The 21,427-nt window shown below is 38.3% G+C and overlaps 1 protein-coding gene and 1 long non-coding RNA gene across 2 annotated transcripts; one reads left to right on the forward strand and one right to left on the reverse strand.

Moving 5' to 3' along the window:
• Positions 1-2,459: 2,459 nt before the first annotated feature.
• Positions 2,460-5,222, reverse strand: LOC103717729 (cytochrome P450 86A8-like). The gene has a single exon (XM_008806222.4). The coding sequence runs from the start codon at positions 4,648-4,650 to the stop codon at positions 2,992-2,994; it is 1,659 nt and encodes a 552-aa protein (XP_008804444.2). The 5' UTR covers positions 4,651-5,222; the 3' UTR covers positions 2,460-2,991.
• Positions 5,223-8,493: 3,271 nt separating this feature from the next.
• LOC120110874 lies at positions 8,494-13,737 on the forward strand. Its single transcript, XR_005512001.1, has 2 exons — positions 8,494-9,276; positions 13,307-13,737. It is a non-coding gene; the product is annotated as an uncharacterized LOC120110874 (long non-coding RNA).
• Positions 13,738-21,427: the final 7,690 nt, after the last annotated feature.

Here is a 21,427-nt window from a genome sequence, read left to right on the forward strand (position 1 = left end):
TGCTATGAAGCATAAACTTTAATTCTAAACCAACCAATGTTAATTTAGAAGAGGTAATTTCAAACCTTCATGTGGGTAGAGATTGCATCACACATTGAATTTATTTAGCCATTTCTATAATAAGACTAGTAAACATAAGCAGTAGGAACAAAATTTCCATACCTGGGGGCCTAGGAAAAAATATTCTTAATGCCTATTCTACCATCTTATTCCAATCAAATCACAAAAATAACAACCTTCCTGTGGGGCCAAGTCATTATCTTTATGAAATAATTGCATAAATCTATTGACATTATACTCATTTGAAGTCCTTTTGGATTTATGCTTCATATGATTATCATCAGCCTCAAGATGCTGTGGCTCCTCCTAAATCACTCTCATATCACTATTTTAAAATGGCATCATATAATGTCAACTAATCTTTTTGTTGACATGCCAAGTAGAAGTTCCAAGAAATTTTGCAATCAAATCCTTAGGCAGAAATACTTACAAAAAGCCTTCAAATAAATATTTTCATATAACGGTCTCAAAAGTGATCATTGATAGATGCCAAAGTGAAGATAATCTGAAAAGGGCTTTTTTTTCTAGAGATCAGACATATAATAGTCCTAATTCGAAAATATTTTCAAAACTAAAATTGGAATAATAACATGACGACGTAGCAACCAAATTTGTGGAACCCTTGATATGTGGACATAGCTTAGTTTGAAACAAATATGCATCTTCCATAATTGTTTCAATGTTGACAAATCGTACAAATGGTTTCTCCATATATTAGCACTTTAGATTGCACTTACAATAAAATAAACTTATTCGATTTCATATCTTGATTTCAGTAGAATATGGAATATGCCTCATTAGGCAAGATTAAATTTTATTATGCTACATGTTGAGAACTTTGATGGTCTAATAAGCAAAGATCCAAATAAACTAAAGGCATAGCATCATGGCTCCATGTAATATAAGACAAAGATATCAAGGAATCAATAGATTTCTGAATTGTTCAAAAGTATTTTAATGTATATAGCTACTCGGATTTCCATCATTCACAAATCAATAAAGCATAGTGTTTCATATATAATAAATTAAAGCCATAAATCGAGAATATTATCTCAAAGAATCAAACAGTTTTGGAGTTATCCAAAGAGCATGCTTCCAAATCTCACAAATAAGAAAAACTCTGGTAATATGACAAACACAGGCTTACGCCTTGCTAAATTTTAATATTAAGAGGACTCTTCTAGCTTATGCCTTGCTAAATTTGTCTCTGTTGATAAAAAAACATAGGCTTTTATTTTACAAAGGCCAGGCTAGGGACCCTCTTTAACGTTAGATGACCTTTGTTATACATCCTTCCATCATGAAACGTGAAAGTTACGGCAAAGCTCTCGATATTCCATGAAAACCTTTTGTATTCCATAACTTCAAGTAGGTTGTTAGCTATATTTATCATCTTAATGAATTTATTTAAAAATGGAGTTAACACCTAATTGTCATATGGACCAGTGTGACAGCCTTTTCTACGCATGCATTAACCATATAAGATATTTGCTTTGTAACAGCGACTGGAAGTTCACATCATAGTTGTAAATTGTCATTAGAGATTTCTATTTCCATTCCATAAGCAATGACCAATGCGGGATGTGACACACTCTTCACACGGTGTGCGGGTAATTGCACCAAGTGGAACCTTTAACAACACTTGTGTACCTCGAGCCTTCGGTCTTTCAGAGTCATACTAAACATGGTTAACCAATCACCCGAGCCAATCACAAACAAATCCTATCGTTACGATTAATTATAACGTGCAAGAGCCTGGCATGTCATTCTCTTAGGATATAAGAATTTTAGCTATGGATAAGAGTTGCAATTTACTCTACCCCAACAAGTACCCAACCTGCCTCAACACTAATAGGGTAAGTTTACTGTTTTGATAATGGTGAAATCTGTCCCGAACATGATAGAGATATATATAACTTTAACCAATCTCTTTTCTATAGCAAAAAAACAAAAAAAAATAATTTATATAATTTTACTGTTTTGATCGGTCCAATCTATCTTATCTAACTCCATATGTCTTATCCTATTTAGACGCTCGATCCGCCCCACACTGTTCTATTTTACTCTTAGACAAGTACAGAGTATAGTCAATTAACGTCCTATCCAACCTATACTTGACATATTGCAATGTTTAGCTGCAGAGATCCGAGCTGTATCTTTTGTGTGAAAGAAGGGTTTTTCTTCGCAATGTTCGCATGAATCCACTGGTCGTTTGGCGGACCGTGCAAGGAAAGGTGAATTCTCCTTAACGCACGAAAGATGCAACCCTCAACCTTCAGCTACACCACAGGATGGGCCTCTCCAAGACCCATGAATTCTACCGACCGTGACTATGGCTGCAAGTTGCATTTGGTGCCGGATCTAGTGGAGTCACTCCAAAGATTTTTTTCAGTAGACTAGCTCTGCCGCCATTGACATCAAGATGAATGAATGCTGCCAGTTGCCTGCATGCTGATGGCTGCAACCAAAGAAACGTAGCAATAAAACAACCGTAAAAGCACCGCATGCATCCATGAAAAGCGATTACAAAAAAGCAACGAAATAATTGAGAGAAAAGGTATGGATTCCGTCCCCCATAATGAACGTGAAGGCTCTAGCATCTTGCAGAAAGCCTTCTCTCTCTTGAAATTAATGCCGTCGTATTCCAATGTACAATTCCATAATTAATTGACGTGTTAACCACAGAGCAAATAGAAAACCTATCGAGATTCCTTTTCAGAACCACTTCTTTGGCCAACTAACCTCCATTATGTTGTTATTAATTTATGTCGATCACATCAAGCGTAACATTTGAATTAGTTGCTCCTAGAATACACATAATAATCCTTATCTCCTCTCCTCGCCAAGCTCACACCAACTTGTTTACTTCCTATCTACCTTCGTCCACACCACCTCGATTCAAACTTCTAACTCTACGTACCCTTCTTGAGCTTAAGAAGAACTGAGAAACTTAAGCACTGGCTGTGCCCCCACCTGAACAGACTTCGCAAGGCCAGCAGCGGCGGTGCCGCCACTCTCCACCGCCACCTTGGGCTGTTCCGGCGGGCGGAGCTCCTCCGCGACGACATTGAGGTCCCGGTCGTAGACGTTCATTTTGAGCCCGTGCTTCATGAAGAGAGTGAGAGACATCTTCTGCTCGACGCGGTGGCCGGGGACGACGGCAAGGCGGTGGCGCAGAAGCACAGAGGCGGCAATGGACTTCATCTGGAGGTAAGCTAAGTCCTTCCCGAGGCAGACTCTGGGGCCGCCGTTGAAGGCGACGAACTTGAACGAGTCGTGCGCCTCTATCTGCTTCCCGTCCGGTGAGAGCCATCTTTCCGGCCGGAACTCCATGCAGTCCTCCCCCCACACCGGCTTCATCCTCCCCGCCGAGTAGATGGAGTAGGTGATGGCAGAGCCGGCCGGCACGAAGGTACCGTCCGGGAGGACGTCGTCGTCTGCGACGTGCTTCGAGTCCTCGGGGACGGAGGGGTAGAGCCGGAGAGTCTCCGAAAGAGCGGCTTTAAGGTAGGTAAGGCGATCAACCTCTTCGAAGACGAGGGGAGTAGAAACCCAGGCAGCGGGGTCGGTGCCGCGGGTGCCGGAGAGGACGGCGGCGAGCTCGAGGAGAATGCAGCGCTCGACGGTGGGGTGGGTGGAGACGAGCCAAAAGAACCAGCTTAGCGCCACCGAGGACGTGTCGCGGCCGGCGAGAATGAAGTTGAGAACAACGTTCTGGAGGAAGGAGTCGGAGTAGGTGCCCTTCTTCATGAAGCGGGAAAGGAGGTCGTCGTGGTGGCCGCCGTCGGCTTCGAGCTCGAGCTTTCGGTTCTTGATGACGGCGGAGAGGTATCGCTCGACGTGGACGACGCTGTCGGAGAGAGCGACCTCGCTCCCGGCGCGAAGCCATTTCTTGAGCCGCCAGACGAACTCCGGGAAGATGAACCGGTGGAGGGTGGCCTCGGTGGCGCGGTCGAAGGCGGTGGCGAAGGCGTTGTCGGGGAGGCTCGGGGAGAGGGTCTCAGGGTCCTTCCCGAAGGTGAGGCCGCAGATGTTGTCGAAGGTGAGGCGGAGGAGGAGGTCCTGGAGATCGACGGCGGTGGCGCCGTCGGCGGCTCGGCGGAGGATGGGGAGGAGGCAGTGGTGGATGGAGCGAGAGACCCAGCGATTCATGGCAGCGCGGAGGGTGCGTGTGGTGAACTCGAGGGCGGCGGTCTTGCGCTGGAAGAGCCAGGTGTCGCCGTCTGAGTTGAAGATGCCGTCGCCAAGGAGGTCGTGGAAGACGGCGTGCCACGTCGGGCCCTTGGGGTAGTTGTGGAACTTCGTCTTGAGGACGTGCTCCAGGTTGCGGGGGTCGCAGGTGACAGTGACGAGGCCCTGCCGGCGGGCGAGGCCGGGGATGGCGCAGATGCAGGTTTGGTAGGTGCCGTCGGTGGCTCGCAGGTTCTCGGCAATCCAGTCATGCATGCGCTCGCCATTCTGGATCAAACCGGGGAGGCTTCCGAGCAGCGGCCACACTCGCGGGCCGCGCAGGCCCACAGCCAGCCGCGAGAACCACAAGACGTACGCCGCGATGCATGCCAGCACCACCAGAACGGTGCTGCTCTCCATGACAATGAGCTCTACCCCGCCTCTCTAGTGACAATAACTCACTCTTTTGGTAGTGTGTTTTTTTGTATATGATATAAATAAAATGGGTTGTAGGTGTAATAACGATGTAATGAATCAAGCTAACGTACTGGTATTATAGAAGGAGGTGGAATAGATGAGAGGCATTTAATAGGACAGACTGGTTTCTTCCTTCGCACCAGCTACCACCTCTTCTCGCTCTTCTCTTGTTGGTTTAGCTCTCTGCATACACAGTCTTAAATTGCCAGGAGAGGTCGTTGGGTCCAAATAACAAGTGGGAGCCACTGCCTGAGGGAAAGCAAGGAGGCCAGGGGGAACTAGAGCTTGGTGCATATTTCTCACAATTTGGTGGTGCCACGTGTACTGGAACGGGCTATGAAGTTGTATATTCGTTGGAGTAGAGATGGGAGTTCAAAGTCGGGATTTGGAATACCTAATTTTGAAGGAAAAGGGTGGCCTCCATTAATGGTGACATTGAATGGGAGTAAATGGGACGGATTGAATGCCGAAATATAAAGACGGCAATAAAGTGGACTGCCTTTTGTGCATAGGAGGGGGATGGAAGGGGGGGGGGGGGGGGGGGGGGATACAAGTGGGAGAGAAGGAACAGGAGAGATGGGAAGGGAGAAAGGGGAAGATAGAAACGGGCCGGCCAACGGTTTGGAGTTGGGTGACCGACCCACCAACGTCTTTTTATCGGCCCGTGGGATTCGTTTGGATTCCGTGGGGTTTCGAGTCCAAGCTGCTGACCTTACAATTCCAATCAGAGAGCTTGATAGCTTATTTGGAGTCCAAGCTTATACGTGGCAGCCATTTAAAGAGGCTTGCATGAGCTGATCAGTAATCATCCTTGTACATGTCCTTCATTTTTTTCCCCTTCTGGATACGGTGAAGCCTGTAAGAGAGCGAGCTGTCGTAACCACCAGGAAAGTTGGGTGAGGCCACCGTTGAGTGTTTGGGACATCCGCTGGACCTAAGACATGTTGCCCGAGTTGGTGGGCGCCCCTTGTGTCATTTTAACTAGGGGAGCGCCGTAATATGTTTCCATATACTTGGTTATGACATGGCTCCAACAATGTTATCTAATTATAATTGCATTCTCTCTGCATATGGTTTAGAATACTGATAACACTCTGTATTTTATTAAAAATTGTTTATATGCCACGACAATCAGTTGCTACAGCACCAGCAGCAGCAACAACAATATACTTCATTAATACTTGGCACAAGAAAGATGGATGGTTGTAGTCCTATTTGGTTAAAGATTAATTTTTATTAGTTATAAAAAATTGATAATGAGTTCCTATAAATTAAAGATCTGAAATGAAAAGGCACATTTAATTTGCAGAAAAAAATGGAACTATAGATTGGATGGAAATGGACCATGGCAAAGGTTGTTTGAGATAGAAACAATTTTATGACAGTCTAGATTGACTTAAATCGGGTGAGCTTTAAAAAAGAGGAGCAAGGAGAAAGGAGGAGTACTCTGGCCCCAAGTTGGACTTGTGAAGGCTCGCCTAGGAGGTGGTTCACTTGACCGGCCTGACTAGGCTTGGCCCATGCTTGCCCCGTGCATGCTTCGCACGTGATGGGCAGAAGACTCCCATTGGGAGTCTTGCTTTCTCCTTTTCGATGACTTCGGCTGGGGGTCAGAAATATGGGGCCACTATCTCCTTTATATAAACACCTTTCCACCTCTCTAGATCCTCCACCATGAGCACAATCCCATCTTTTCTCTTTTTTCTCACTCTTTCTTCTTGTTTTTGTCTATTTCCTCTCACTGTGGCTGCCGAAAATCGAGGCCGAAGAAGCTTGCTGGAGTCAAGATAAGCCCCCATCTCCCTTTTCTTTGTTTTTCTTTTCGATAGATCTTGTCACTAGTTTTGAATTCGCTGGAAATAATGGTTGGAAAGGGCCCTATTCACTTACCCTGTTCCGACACTATTACTAAGCTTGTTTTTTCTTCTTTCAACCATCTCTGCTGCTGGCGTTCATCGCAGAGGGCCTCAGCCCCTCCTTTGCTTTAGCCCCTAGCTAAAGCCGGACCCCCAGCCATCGACGAAAGGGCTGAGATCCTAGGACAACCGAGCCAAGAATCCCATGTTCAGCCTTGTCTTTGGGCTAATTTTAGCTAGCTGGCCACTGCCGCCGGCTATTCTTCCCTGCCTGTCATTGCCACCTCACTGGACCACCGTGATCACAACTGTCGATCCACACCTTATTCCCGTACATTGCCCAGAGAGAAGAAGAGGGAAAAAAAGAAAAGAAAAGAAGAAGAAGAGAGAGAACTCATCTCTCTCTTTCTCTCTCTTCTCCTTATTTTCTCTCTCTGAGAAGATCCACGAATCCAAGTATAGTGTTGCATCTATCCTTTCTTTGGACCTGAGATGACCCTGCAAATAGGCCCTAAATCGCCTTGGTGCTTGGGCAGCTTGCCGGACCGATCCACCTAGCTTTCTTTAGAGTTCCTGAAACCTATCATTAATGAACTTGTCGAATTTTTTTGGCCTTAATTGAGTCCATGCCCTATGATTTATTGATTGAGTTGCTTAGACTTAACCCACTCGGAGCCGCCGAACATTATTATCCGGCCAATCATCCCTGTTTTTTGTATTTTGATTCTATTCAAGTCATTGAATAGAAATTAGTTTCACTTTTAATGTTGTGAAAAGCTTTACCAGGTTCACCTAGTGAAGTTTGAAGGTTAAGGTGAAAGAGGTGAGTAAGTCTTATACTTCTTATTAATTTTGGAACTTGTAACTAATTCTGACACTTCTTACTAGTTTTAAAATTTTCATATATTTTCCATGCTTATGATTTATATAAAAATATAAAATAATATTAAATATTGATGATATTATATTTTCTTAAAATTAAGGGTCAAGCATACGATATTATGAAACTCATGATTTCTTATGAAATAGTGGTTCTTCGATTATTTATTATTAGTAACTTGATTATGAATTATGAACTCAATATTTATAAAATATATAATTTTGTCATAAATAGACTGTTTGCATGATTGTTTTACCGTTAATCATTTATCTATGGGCTCTCAACTCTATCAATCCATTTAATGCCTTTCAACTTATTTATTTATTTATGATGTAAGAACATATATTTTAAGAAAATATGATTTAAGAAATATGACCATGGGCTCTCAGAAAACTATGTATGACCTCACCAGTGGGTTACAATAGTCGGCATATGGCCCTCGTCAGTGAGTTACAAAAGCTTGGCATATGGCCTTTGCCAGCAGGCAGTAGCTTGGCATACGTACCTCGCCAGTAGATTATAGTAGCTTAGCATATGGACCTACCAATGGGTTATAGTAGTTGGCATGATATTACTTACGACCCTGTCATAGGTATGAGGTGATCTTAGCATTTAGTTTGAGAGAATTATTATGAATTATGATATGGCAAAATAACAAATGATATGGCTTTATAAATTAAGCATGATTTATGATTTTATTTATATACTGGAAACTATATTTATATAATTTGCATGATTTATGCATATGCAAGAGAATGATTGATCAATAGTTATACTGTTATTATGAAATATCCTATTTTTCAATGATATTTATCTTCTCTAAATGATCAAGTAAGGTTTTGTAAGGTTTACTTACCAAGCTGTGTAACTCATATCTTTTTTTATTTTTCTCTTTTTAGATGAATACAGTCACTAAAAACAAAAGATAATACAGGTTTGGAGTTCGCGCTAGCAAGCTTGATAATTTTGTAAAAAAAATTGGTATTTTTAATTGATTATGAATAATAGTTGATGATTTTTTGAATTTTGAGATAGGTTTTGGGTATTTAAATTTGAATTTTGTCACTTTGAACCTGCTATTATTTAATTATTTAATGGATGATGGATTTGGATCATTTTGTTATATTTTTATTTGAGATGGATTTGTATACCGATTATGATTATTGGCTTTATGTTGTGGTAAGCGGTACCTTTTGATAGCATGGCCATGTTATGTCCCGGATTTGGGGCATGACAGTACTCCTCAGCTTCTTATTTTCTTTTATGAAAGAAAAAGCAGGGGAAGGGGAGGACTCACACCCAATGTTAGATTCCCTCACCTCTCCCTTTTCTTGTAATCTCTATGTGGAGCAAGGAGTGCTCTACTCTGCTGTTGGTCTGTTATCTCTCCCTTATCTTTCTTTCTTTCCTCTTTCAAATATCAAGAGCCCATGTTTGCTTACTTGTTCCTCCCGTGCAAGCTTCATCACTCACTCCTCATTTTCCCTCTCTTCGCCCATTTCTTTTCCTTACACTCTATTCCAATTGCCTAAGTCCTCTTTCTTCTTCTTCTTCCTATCTATGGTGTTCTTTTCATCTTGTCCAGACATATCGCGGCATTCGCTAACGGATGCGGTAGTAAAGAGTGGTCACAAACCAAAAGATGAGGGTTGGTATGCATGGGTATACCACTAGTGTTGGATCAGCCAAAAAATGATTGAAGGAAGGGTAGAGAGCAGCATGAATCCAGATGCCATGGCCTTCTGATCCGATCAGGAAGCAGAAAGAATTTTTTCAACTCGCTGAACTCGAATTTCTCAAAAAAATTTGAGATAAGATGGCAAAATTTTAAAGGTAGGGTTTACATCCCCTTCTTTTTGTTTTTGAACATAAAACCAAGGTACAAAGCCTCTATTTATAATATTAATGTCCGTCCTTACATAATTTTGGTCGAATTCCTCTTTTAGTTCAAATATAACTTACTTTCCTAAAATAGACATGACAAGTAGAAATAAAAACTCGAAAAAGCTAAAATTCTATAAAAGATAATTTAGACCTTTATATCAACTTTGTCTTCTATCACTTCACTCGATTCTTCTCAGATTAGAAGATATGTTCGGTCAAAATCCTTTTTTAAAGAAATTTATACCTGATCACTAAGGGCATGGCCCTTCTTAAATAGTGGTATTGCATCATAAAGCTTGAAAAGTTGTCTAATTTTAGAAACAAAAGATCATCTCAATTGGGTGTTGTATGACCAATTTACGACCCCTAAGAGTTTAGCATGCCATTCGATTTTCTGATATGGCGAATTTCACTCTTGGATTCTGTCAAGCCCAACCCATACAAGCCAAAGTGGTTCACATCGAGTTTGATGATTCTTTGGATCAAAGCTCCCCCTATTTACAGGATTTAGCTCATATTAAACCAGAACTGATGGTAGGAAAACGCTTGCCTCCCCATCTCATGGCTGAACCACTTGGTTTTGCTTGGAGATGATTTCTAGCATTGCTCTTCTCTGCTTTCAGACTTCGACAAACAATTTACTTTGGTTTGATATTTGAACTTCGTGGTAGGGATGCTCCTTGTGATCCTTCCTCATTGACGACAACAACAACGACTTCTCCTCAATCTCAATCTTAGTCGATCAATTGGTGAAACCAAAGGATGAGAGCTTGGCATCTCTTGAGCAGAAACCTTTTGTAGGCATTAGCTAGTCTCTTTGCTTGGGTAGCAGTTGCAAGATCTATGCTTTCTTGGGTTTTGGAGGTGCTGATTGTAACTCCTTTCCATCCTTTATGAGATGATACTTCCTTTGTTGCTTGTGGAAGACTACATCTAGATCCCAAAGGTACGGGTTTCTAAGGATGACTTGGCAAATATTTAAAATGAACTATTTTGCAAGTTACCTTGTCAATATATTTCTCAGTTGTGGTGAATTTGAAGGTACACTACTTAATGATCTTCAACTTGATGCCTTCTGAATCTTTCTGAGAGGGTAAGGATGCGAATGAGGCTTGGTTTGCAATCCTAGTTTTTGAGCCAGACTTTTAGATATAGGTTCTTCTAGTTTTCAAGATCTACAATTGCCCCAGTGATGCTTTGCTTCACCTAGATCTTCAAGTGAAAGCGCTCCTATCCCATCTTTAGGTCTGTCTTAGTTGCTATCTTGGATTTTCTCACTATTAGGCTCAATTTTGAGTCTGCTTGCTTAAACTCAAGTAGCTCAATCTCTATCACGTTGAGGACCGCCTTCCCTTTCTTCTTAAAATCCTTGTCTTTCAGCTTCTTCCTCTTTGGTTGCAACTCATGGTCAAGCTTATAGTACTTCTCCTTGGTGTGTTCCCTGATGTTACCATGGTCGTAGTAATTTTTTTAAGTTTTGTTGATGTGCTCTCTGCTTTGCTTCCCTTCTTGATTTGATTTTTCATTGCCTTTCTCAAACTTGTTGCCCTTCTTACTTTTCCTAGGTCAATTCTTTTTCTTAATCCTCATAGCCTTTATGCTGGCTTCGCTGATATCTTCAACTTTGAAGAGTTTCATCTCCTTTTTGATGCTCTCATGGAGACCTCTAACGTACTTAATAAAGATTACACAATCATTGATGGAGATCCTAAGTAAGATAGCTTGCTTGTTTTACTCAGTGGTGTAGTCTTGGATGGATTGATTGTACTTCTATTGTAGGTGCTCTTACTTAATTCACCAATCCTCCTCATGATCAATTAGGTAGAATTACTTTTTTGATTAGGCTCTTGAATTTGCTCCACGTCAGGCTAGAGATGTTATTGTTCTTTATGTACGAATTCTATGAGGTAAAGACATGGCTGGAAAGCTTAAGATGGGTGAAAGATACTTTCAGGTCACTAATGTATCCATAGATAGTGAAATATGTGTTTAACGGGTTTAGCCGGTTATCTAGCTTCTCCGTGTTGATAGTTCCATTGTATATAGGGATCTAGATTTGAACTTTGACTATGAAAGGCTAAAGAAAAAGATTTTGAGCGCTCGTAGGTTATCCATCCTCCTCGCTAGAGGATGGATCCTTATCTCCAAATGTGGGAGATAGCTTTGTAATAGGAGTTGCTAGTGTTTGTGCTAAAAGTATCAGCAATTCGATATGATCACTATGAGTTGGGTAATTTTCTTCTCTAGTTGTGTGAGACATTTCTTCGTCTCATCATCCATTGAGGTAAAACTAATAGCCATACTCACCTTTGTCCTTTGATGTGCTTTAAGCATGGATAGCTTTTCTCCTGTTTGTTTGAATTGCCAGCACATCTAGATCATAAGCTAAGGTCTACATAGATGTAGAGGATCGAAGCTTTGATACTAATTTGATCTGATCGAAGAAAAAGAAGAATTTTCTCAACTCACTCGACTTGAACCTCTTAAAAGAAATATAAAAAAAATGGAGAAAAAATTGTGAAAGTAGGGTTTACATACTCTTTTCTTTCATTGATGAACATAAAACCGAGGTACATAGCTTCTATTTATAATAATAAGGTATGCCTTTATACAATTCGGATCAGATTTTTCTTCTAGTATAAGACTCATTTTCCTAAAATACACATAACAATTAGAAATAAACTCGAACAATATAAAATTCTACAAGAGATAGATCTCGACTTATGCATCAATTTTACCTTCTATCACATTGTCCAATTTTTCTTGGATTATGAGATATGCATGGTCAAAAATTTTTTCAAAGGGAAAGTTTCGGTTTGAGTAGGCCATTTTAGGGCTCAAAATATTGAATTTAGGCATGATCTTTAGGGATGAAAATCTCTAGGGATGCAAATCTTTTAGAGTGACATTGCATTGTAGAGCTCAAAATGTTATCCGATTTCAAAAAAAATATCATCTCAATCGGGCATCGTATGACCAAGTTATAGCCTCTAATATTTGACTTTCCAATATGGCAGATCTTCCTTATGGATCTTATGTAGCCCAACCTGTAGTAATCAAAGTGGTTCGCATCGAGTCTGATGATTCTTCTAGATCATATTTAAGGACTTTTGTCTCCGCCACACTACTGTTCGAAGAAAATGAATATGGGGTGTGGTGCTGGGCTAAGATAGAAATCTAAGTTATAACTACTCTAAGGGTAAAATATAGGGTAAAACTTAGATCAATAAAGTTACATTGGATTTATTGTCGAAGGGTCGAAGCTATTACAAAGTTCAATTTTCACTTATCTTCCACCATGCATGTTCATTAACATGTCGCTCTGTATCAACTGTCTGATTGATTTATCATATCTTGTTAGTCTTAGCTTATCCTGACATGGCTCCTATTGGCTATCTTTTTTATTTTAACCTATTATGCAATTCTTGTACTTAAGAGTATCTTTAAGATTGCTTCAATCATCTCAGTTTATTTTCATGTATTGCAATTGATCATGGCCCATTCTAAGCTTTCAACCTGTGAATGACCAAACTCTCTTTTTTCGGTCTGTACCTCTAAACTTAGTGAAATTTATCATTGCCAAACTCTTTCCAATCCAGCAAAGGTCATGAGATTCTCACTTGCTTTAGTTTCATCGTACTTGATCCATGTGACGCTTGCTCTCGACCACCAACTGAATTATTGAGATGGAGTGTAAACACTATACTTGGTGAAAAACTATGACATGATATTGAAATAATAAATAATTTTTATATTAAAAATTATAAAATTTGCTTGCAAACTTTACAAGGATATTAATTATTAATATATCTGAATGTTGATAAAACTATTTAATAAATTATGTGTATGGCATGATTATTTTAAGATAATGTATCTCTATTTATGATTTACATTCACTACTATATGAATATAATATATGCATGCATGATAAGGTAATTATTAAGCCGTTAAGCTTACTCTCTTTTAATAATTTTCAAAGGAGCATGATGCCTAGAGCTGCTGTGACCTATGGACATGATGGGCGTCCAAATCTGATCAGCTGTTCCAAACGCTCGATTAAGTGGCCCAACATCCTATATATGGAGGTCTATCAAGACCCGAAAATGAGGTCATCCTTGGCGAAGGGCCCCTTCAGTTAGCATACATGCATTCAGTGGCTTGTGAAGGTAGTTCATGGGAGATTTGACTCCATGGCAGCATGGCTTCCTCTTAATGCTATTGCTAAGATGTACCCCACATATTAAAAATTCTCAGATGAGTAATAGTTGCTGTGACCAGTTAATGTATTACAAAGTAGGGTCAATAATCTCTTGTCATTAACACAAACTTCTATTTATTATCTTCAAAGGATACGCAAAACTATTATTAGCTTGTAAAAGTTTCTCAATCTAATTTTGACATTACAGAGCATGAAGAAGAAATAGCTTTATTCTTGAACAAAGAATACCAGTTAGAATACTAGTTAAATAAAGATACCGTCTTTAACAAAAAATATCATGATCTGAAGTGCAACTTTATGATGAAATATTAGTTGTAATAATGTTGCATCTACTGTTACATAATTTTTTTTTTTTGCGGGGGTCACACTAAGATTTTGTTAGAGAGAGTTTTTTTTTTAAAAAAAAATTATTTTATTGATAGGTTGTATGAGAGCAACATGTGGACGCACACGTTGCCTTGTTATGGCTGCCAAACAAAAGAGGTAGATTTTTCTTCGTATCTACAGCACACAAGTTTGACAGAAAACTAGTTGCTAATGAGGGAAACCAATGGCTAGAAAAATATTATCAAATCCTTATATTGAAACTCAATATTGGTATGGTGTTGTCTGAAAAAGATTAGAAAACAACCTATTTGTAGCATGTAATGAAGGCCAAAGGATGGATGGTACAGATCAAATCTCTACAAATTATGATGAGGGACAATCTCCGCTCAAAACAATCTAGAGTCCGAGTAGATGTACTTATACTTAGATAGCAATGCCATGATTTGTTGCATGATTAGTTCCACTCAAGTTTGTCCGAATCCAAACCACAATTTGGTAGAGCATTAATGAAGCATAATTAATTAAGAACTTTTTGCATGAATACTCTCCTAAGTATCGGATTTTGCATGAATACCCTTCCAAAATTGATATTTGCACATATACCCCCGTAAAACACTTGTTTTGCTATTTTACCCTTTTTTTATTTTTGTTTTTGCATATGTACTCATGCTATTTAATGACGTAAAAAAATTTATGGTTTCAAATTAAAATAACTAAAATACCCTTAATGGGTAGACATGCAAATAGATCGTGATCCCGATAGTAGAAGAAGAAGACAGGGACAATAGCGTAATTTTAAAATTTTATTTTATTTTTATTTAATATAAATATATTTTTTTAACACCGTTAGAACAACCGTTATATTACGTGCATTTGTACAATAACAGAGTTTTATGAGAGTATACATGCAAATATCAATTTGGAAGGGTATTAATGCAAAATCCGATATTTAGAAGGGTATCCATGCAAAAAACCCTAATTAATATCAACCATAGTTACTCATTAGGCTTATTCTATGTTGCATGCCATGTCACCCTCCCATAAGATGAGTGACATGACGTGGAGATAAGCTTGGCTCTCAATATTTTTGAATACAATCTGTTGGTGTAGGAATATTTGTGGATAAGATAACAACATCATGATTTACTGCATGGTTACATGAGTTGTTTACTTACAAGCTTATCATGAGCTCAACCACTATTTCGTTGCAATAAGGAGATTTGTCATAATCTCAATTACTATTGCTCGTTAGCCTTGTCCTAGGTTGCATGCCATAATAAGGTTAATGGGTAACTGTAGTTGGGATTATGATAAAACTTATTGTTGTAACCAAATAATGGATGATATATATGCTTGTACGTAGCTAATTTATTTAACAATAATGACAAATTAAATCATGATGTTGTTAAATCATGACATTTTTATCCTATTTATAAATGCATCTAACTGGATTCAGATTGTTTTAAAGCTGAGATTCCACTCATCATATTTCCTTTACAAAAATCTCATAGACATGATGTGAACATCGCGGGGGACATGGTTGATCAAATCACCTATTTTTTTTTTATGCTAGAATGGACTGGGACTTAGCTTAATTGATTACAAGGCTGGCAAGTGGGCTTGTGTTATTGCTCTACAAAAAGTATCACGTGCCACCTAGGTTTACGGTTAAATCATTGAATTAAGTGTTGAACTGTCTAACTTACCATCTACACCCTAGTTTTTACAACATAGGATCTTACCCCAAAAGGCTAATCACAAGATATTATTTAGATATTATCTACTAAGTACATAGTTAATATAGGACTAAACATTCATCTATACAGATCTTTACATTCTCCCCTTGTTTAAGTTGTTGTGTTCTTGCCAGGCTAAGGATCTAAATCTATTTAAATTCAATATGAAATACCACAAATCCAATTACAAATAACATATTCAGGGTCAATCCAAATAAGTGCATGTTGCACACTACCCTAGTTTTTATGGGCTATGGGTTGGGTCTACTTTGATATCATTTATAACAATCAAAGATCTCATCCCAAAAAGCTAGTCAAAAAGGGGTTATTTAGTATTAAACACATACCCGTACGAATTTTTACAATTTTGAAGTTTCGTTCTTAGTTTACAACCATGTCACCAATTATAATACGAAATTCAACCAAAAAGCAATCAAATTTAGATAGTTTCAAAAACTGATAAGTTTTAGGATGGCGAACATTGGTCTCCATCTGTGTCATTAGAGTTTGTTAATTGGTCTTCACCGGGGTTAAAGTTAATGTATTTATCTTGAGTTAATAGAGTTTATTTTTCACTTTTGTCATGTACAGCATGTCCTAGTATTATAATTTCACTGGTAATAACAATCCTATATTCGAAAAAGAAAAACAAAAGAAAATGGTAATTCTAAACATATGCCTTTTTATTCTGATGATCTATTCAAGCCCGTGGTAATGGAGCATCATTAGTAAGACCATAATTAGAATTCAAAGTAAACAAAAAGATTAATACGAAATTTATTAGACATGGATGCAAGATACTTTTCTATTTATAAAACAAATGTTCTTATGAATATTTGAAGCTTATCAGTGAAAGGCAAGTTTTAATGTTCTTATGCTTTCTTCTTTCACAGGCATTGCTGGAGCGATTATCAATGGTTGCTGGGGACCTTTATTATCATTACCAGTCAGCCAATTTTACTAATATTACCCATCAATGGGTCTTATTTATGCTACACCAGTCAGCCAATTTCATTACCGCTTAATCTTTTTTCAACACTTCTTTCTAGCACCGACAATATTCCGTCGCCTTTCCTAGTTATTCTTGTCTGTGACGTGGTGCTTATTGCATGATCAAAATATGGTATAAATAGAATTAAGATCATATTTTGTATTTTGGAGGCCAGAGTAGTTATCACTCATCCTATGTGGACTTTTCGGCAATAAGATTTTCTCAACATCATATTAATTCCCCAAAAGAATTGGCCAACCTTGTGGAATTACATCAAAGAATGCAATTCTAGATGAAATTTTGATAGTCCCCAATATGCTTCATATTGAAGTTACATCACGAGTAAAGCGGCTGCTGGTATGCTGGCCAGCTAATGGATGATATTTTCTTATGTAGTCAAGGTTGTGCTTTTCTTCCTATTTTCTGGTGAAAAAGAAAATGTAGTATTTCAATATTAAAGGCTAGGAGGTGGTAGAGTGGAATAGAAACAAAACAAAGAACAGGAGCTGGGCAGCAAAAAATCATAAGAAAAAAATGGACATCCCAAAAGAGAGCATTTAGCCAACACCACCCTACCCAAACTTAAAGCAAGAAGTGCCACCAGATACTGAATTGCCTTGGAAAGGGATTTAGCTAGAAGAAGTGCCCACCACTCCACCACAATCATATGTTGGCTTAAGACTGAAAAAATGAAGCGGAAAGGACCACCTTACTCCTCTACGTTGGCAAGACTTGGCAGACCAGTATAAGTGGATTTTAGGATAGAGAGGATGGGCATTTATTGACGAATACTTAAGAGTGTTGCATTCTGACCTCGCTCCTCTTCCCGTGGACTGTAGGCATTCAAACATGTAGATGCTACGTGCTCGATACGAGTTCTTTGGCGCAGCGTTGCACAAGATTCGTTATGATTGTTGACAGTTATATGTTCATTATGGAGCATAATTAATCCACACAAAGACACGAACCTTGAGGGGGACTTGGGTCTTCCATGAATGCAAAGAGAACTCCACTACGTTGGATGAGAAAATAAGGGCAATGAGAAACTCACTTGTCTGATTAAGAGCAAGGTGCCTAGCAGGGTAATGCAGAACTTTTCTATATATATATATATATATATATATATATATATATATATATATATATATATATATATATAAGATTCAAAACCCCTCTGATAATATCACATCTTGGTAGGGGTTACGTTGGTGCGGTCCATACCATTCGGACTAATTTAGATGTCAAGAACTACACAAGTTAGAGCCACATGTGATCCTAGAATCACAAGGAATTCACTCACACTAAGGGTTCGTTTGGATATTCCTATAAGATTGGACTGAAAATTCTATAGGAATCAGGCCTGTTGGTCCATATAGCTTGCATTTTTTAAGAGCCTGTCCAAATCTAGCCCAGATCCTACCCTTTAGGCTGCAAGAAGAAAAAAAGAACCATAGAGGCCTTTTTTTTTCTTACGGGATTTGGGAAATTTTATTAGTAAAGGGCCATGCTTAAATGGACGGCCCAATTCATGCATCCAATAGGATTTTTATCCCAATCCTTTAGGAATAGCCAAACTTGCCCAAATTTGTGTTATGTTCTAATGTTAACTTTACTGAGTGATGTGGAGCTAACACCAACTCTTGTGAGCAACCTAAAAATATCAAGGTTGAGCATCTTTGAATTTGCTGCAGAACAACCAACATCCTTTGCTGTGCGTGGATTGTACCACGTAGAGTACTGTGCAACCCTCCATGGCCACCATCAGATGGATGGCTATCAAACAACATGCACTACATATGACACGGTGTGCACTCATGGACTGCTTTGTTTGATGGCCATCCATCTTCTAACGGTAGTCATTGAGAGCTGCACATCACTCTGCGGTGTGACTCTCTATGTGTCCTAGTGAGTCCGTGCTTGCTGCAAAATTACATGCAATGAAAGAAAAGGATATGTGCCAGAAAAGTCAAAATTACATGCACAAGATCAAACATGTTCATTTGGGATCCATGCATCCTAGTCACTCAATTGAGCAGCATCCCTACGGGGTAACATAAATTACATATTAGATGAAACTTTGTCGATAGCCTATAAATTTCATGTTCTTAGTGTGTAACATTCATGATCTAAAAAAATAGTACATGATAATTTGGGAGAACAAAAATCCTTTGATGCACGCATTAGAGAATATCGTATGGGGCGAACTTTCTATTTTATTACGTTTTCTTTAGTGCCCATCTTAAAGAGAAAACCCAAAAGTTAAATTGGGATGGAGTTCCTCGTACTTATGGAGTCCATCTATTTTGTGACTTAAAAAACAAAAAAGAAGGCTAGATGACATATAGTACACAACATTGATACACACCTAGCAAAATAATCACTCAGCATTCCAACACATACCTCTAATTAAATCGATATACAATTTTCAAAATAGTCAGATGATACACTAATATACACTAATATGGTATTCACTAATACACACTATATAGTCAGATGATACACACCTAACAAAATAGTGATCTATCATTCTAATGCGCACTTTTAGGTAAATCACTACACAATTTTTAGAACACTGTGTTTATTAGTATGCAATTCATGACCAAGTGATATAAACTTATCAGCTTTCAAAGATAGACTGATACATACCCAACAATGACTCAATACACCCCTTTAGATAAATCGTTATATAATTTCTAGAATATAGTATATAATTAGGTAATGCACACCTAGTAAAATAGTCATTCAGCATCCAATACACATGTCCAAGAAAATTGATATATAGTTTTCAAAACTTGGTGTTTACTAGTACATACTATATAGCTAGATGATACACACCTAGAAAAAATGGTCATCTAGCATCCCAATACATATCTTTAGGTAAATTGATATACAATTAGTAGAATATGGTGTTCACCGGTACATAATATATGGTCTGGTGATGCACACTCATTGGCTTCTTGATACATATAGTAAGTTTTTTGATTTCGGAAAAGAAAGAGGGATTTGGAGGAGAAAAGAATTTGGGGAGGAGGAGGCAGGCCTTATACAGGGGAGAGATGGCTTGACGAGGAAGAGGACAGATGGAGAGAGGTTTGACAAGGATGAAAAGAGGATGTGGGCAAATTGTCTTCCTTCACATGCCTTATTTTTTTATTTTTTTATTTACTTTTAAAATCATGGGACTGATGGATTCTATTTATAGTAGAGGTTCCATCTCGATTTGATTTTTAGATTTTCTCTTTAAAAGGGGCGCTAGGAGAACTATGGCAAAATAAAAAGCCTGCCTTATTTGATATACATGCACTAGTGCATTTTTATTCCAACTTGGAAGAACAAAAATCATATGGGGTGGGCACTAGAGAAAAAATATGGAGTGGGCTTCTAATTTTGCCATGTTTTCTCTAGTGCCCATAAGAAGAAAATCCAAAAGTCAGAAACTCCTTCTATTAACTGAGTTTTCAATCCTATGATTATAAAAAAAACAAAAAAAGAAATAAAATCATGCATGGCATTCTTTTCCTTGTTTTCAAAATATGTTTTTTGTTAATATAAGGAGACTTAGTAAACAAATTAGTCATGGCTAAATAATGCGCACCAAACAAATTAGTTATCTAGCAAGTTAATACACATATCTAGGTAAATTAATAAATAATTTTTAAAATATATTATTTATCAGTAAACAGTACACGATCAGATGATACATACTTAGTAAATTAGTCCTCTAGAACTCAATATACACCTTTAAGCAAAGTGATACATAATTTTTAGAATATCATGTTCACAAGTATACACTATACTGATGATATGCACTCATCGACTTTTTGATACATATTGCAAGCTTATTTAATATACACCCAAAAGTGATCCAATACACAACTCCAGATAAATGGATATATAGTTTTCAAAAAAATACTTTTTACCAATACACCCTACATGGCCCAGTAATATGCACTAACAAATTAATTATCTAGCAAGCCAATACACTTTTTTAGATAAATTATAATATAGTTTTTAGAATATGGTGCTAATCAGTACTAGTATATTGTTTACTAACTTTGTCTAATATAAGAATTATATACATACCATTTCTTAGATTCTATAAACTCTTAGGTGCAAAGATTTTAGAAAAAAAAGAGGAATTTGGAGGAGGAGAAAGAAACTTGGGAGAAAAATGACGACCTCACAGATGGGATAGATGGCTTGATTCGAAAGAAGATAAATATAGAGGCTTGATGAGGAAAAAAAAGGATGCGGACGGTCTCTCTTTATGCTGATTGCTTTTGGTGGGTGCAGTTTTCTTTGCCATTTTTTTAGCTACATGATTGATGGACTTTGTTAATATGAGGAGACTTGTACTTATTTAATTTTTTGATTTTCTCTTTAAGATAGATGCGAGAGGAAACATGCTAAAATAGGAGTCCTATCATATATGATATTCTATAGTGCCCGCCCCATATGATTTTTGTTCAACTTGGGAGTATGTCTGTCAGCCTTGGAAATTAATGAAGTAAGTTTGGTGAGTAAAATGCCGTGGAAGAGAGAAGAGCACAATTCACAAATGCTGTTGTTTTTATTTTGAAGGTCGATAAACAAATTGCTCTCGGACTTACACGCTATGTGAAAAGAAAAATGCTCGCTCTCTCTCTTTCCCGATAACTCAATAGGATGACTTCCATTTCCTCCTGCCCATCTTTTGACTTTGTTCTACTCCTACTTCCCATAGCACATAGATCAAGGAGGGACATGTAGTCAACTCTACTCTCTCTCTCTCTCTCTCTCGTCGTTGATTTGAGTTTTTTTTTCATACTGCCTTGGTCCTTTTCATAA

Source organism: Phoenix dactylifera, chromosome 5 (assembly GCF_009389715.1).
Source record: "Phoenix dactylifera cultivar Barhee BC4 chromosome 5, palm_55x_up_171113_PBpolish2nd_filt_p, whole genome shotgun sequence".
NCBI lineage: Eukaryota > Viridiplantae > Streptophyta > Magnoliopsida > Arecales > Arecaceae > Phoenix > Phoenix dactylifera.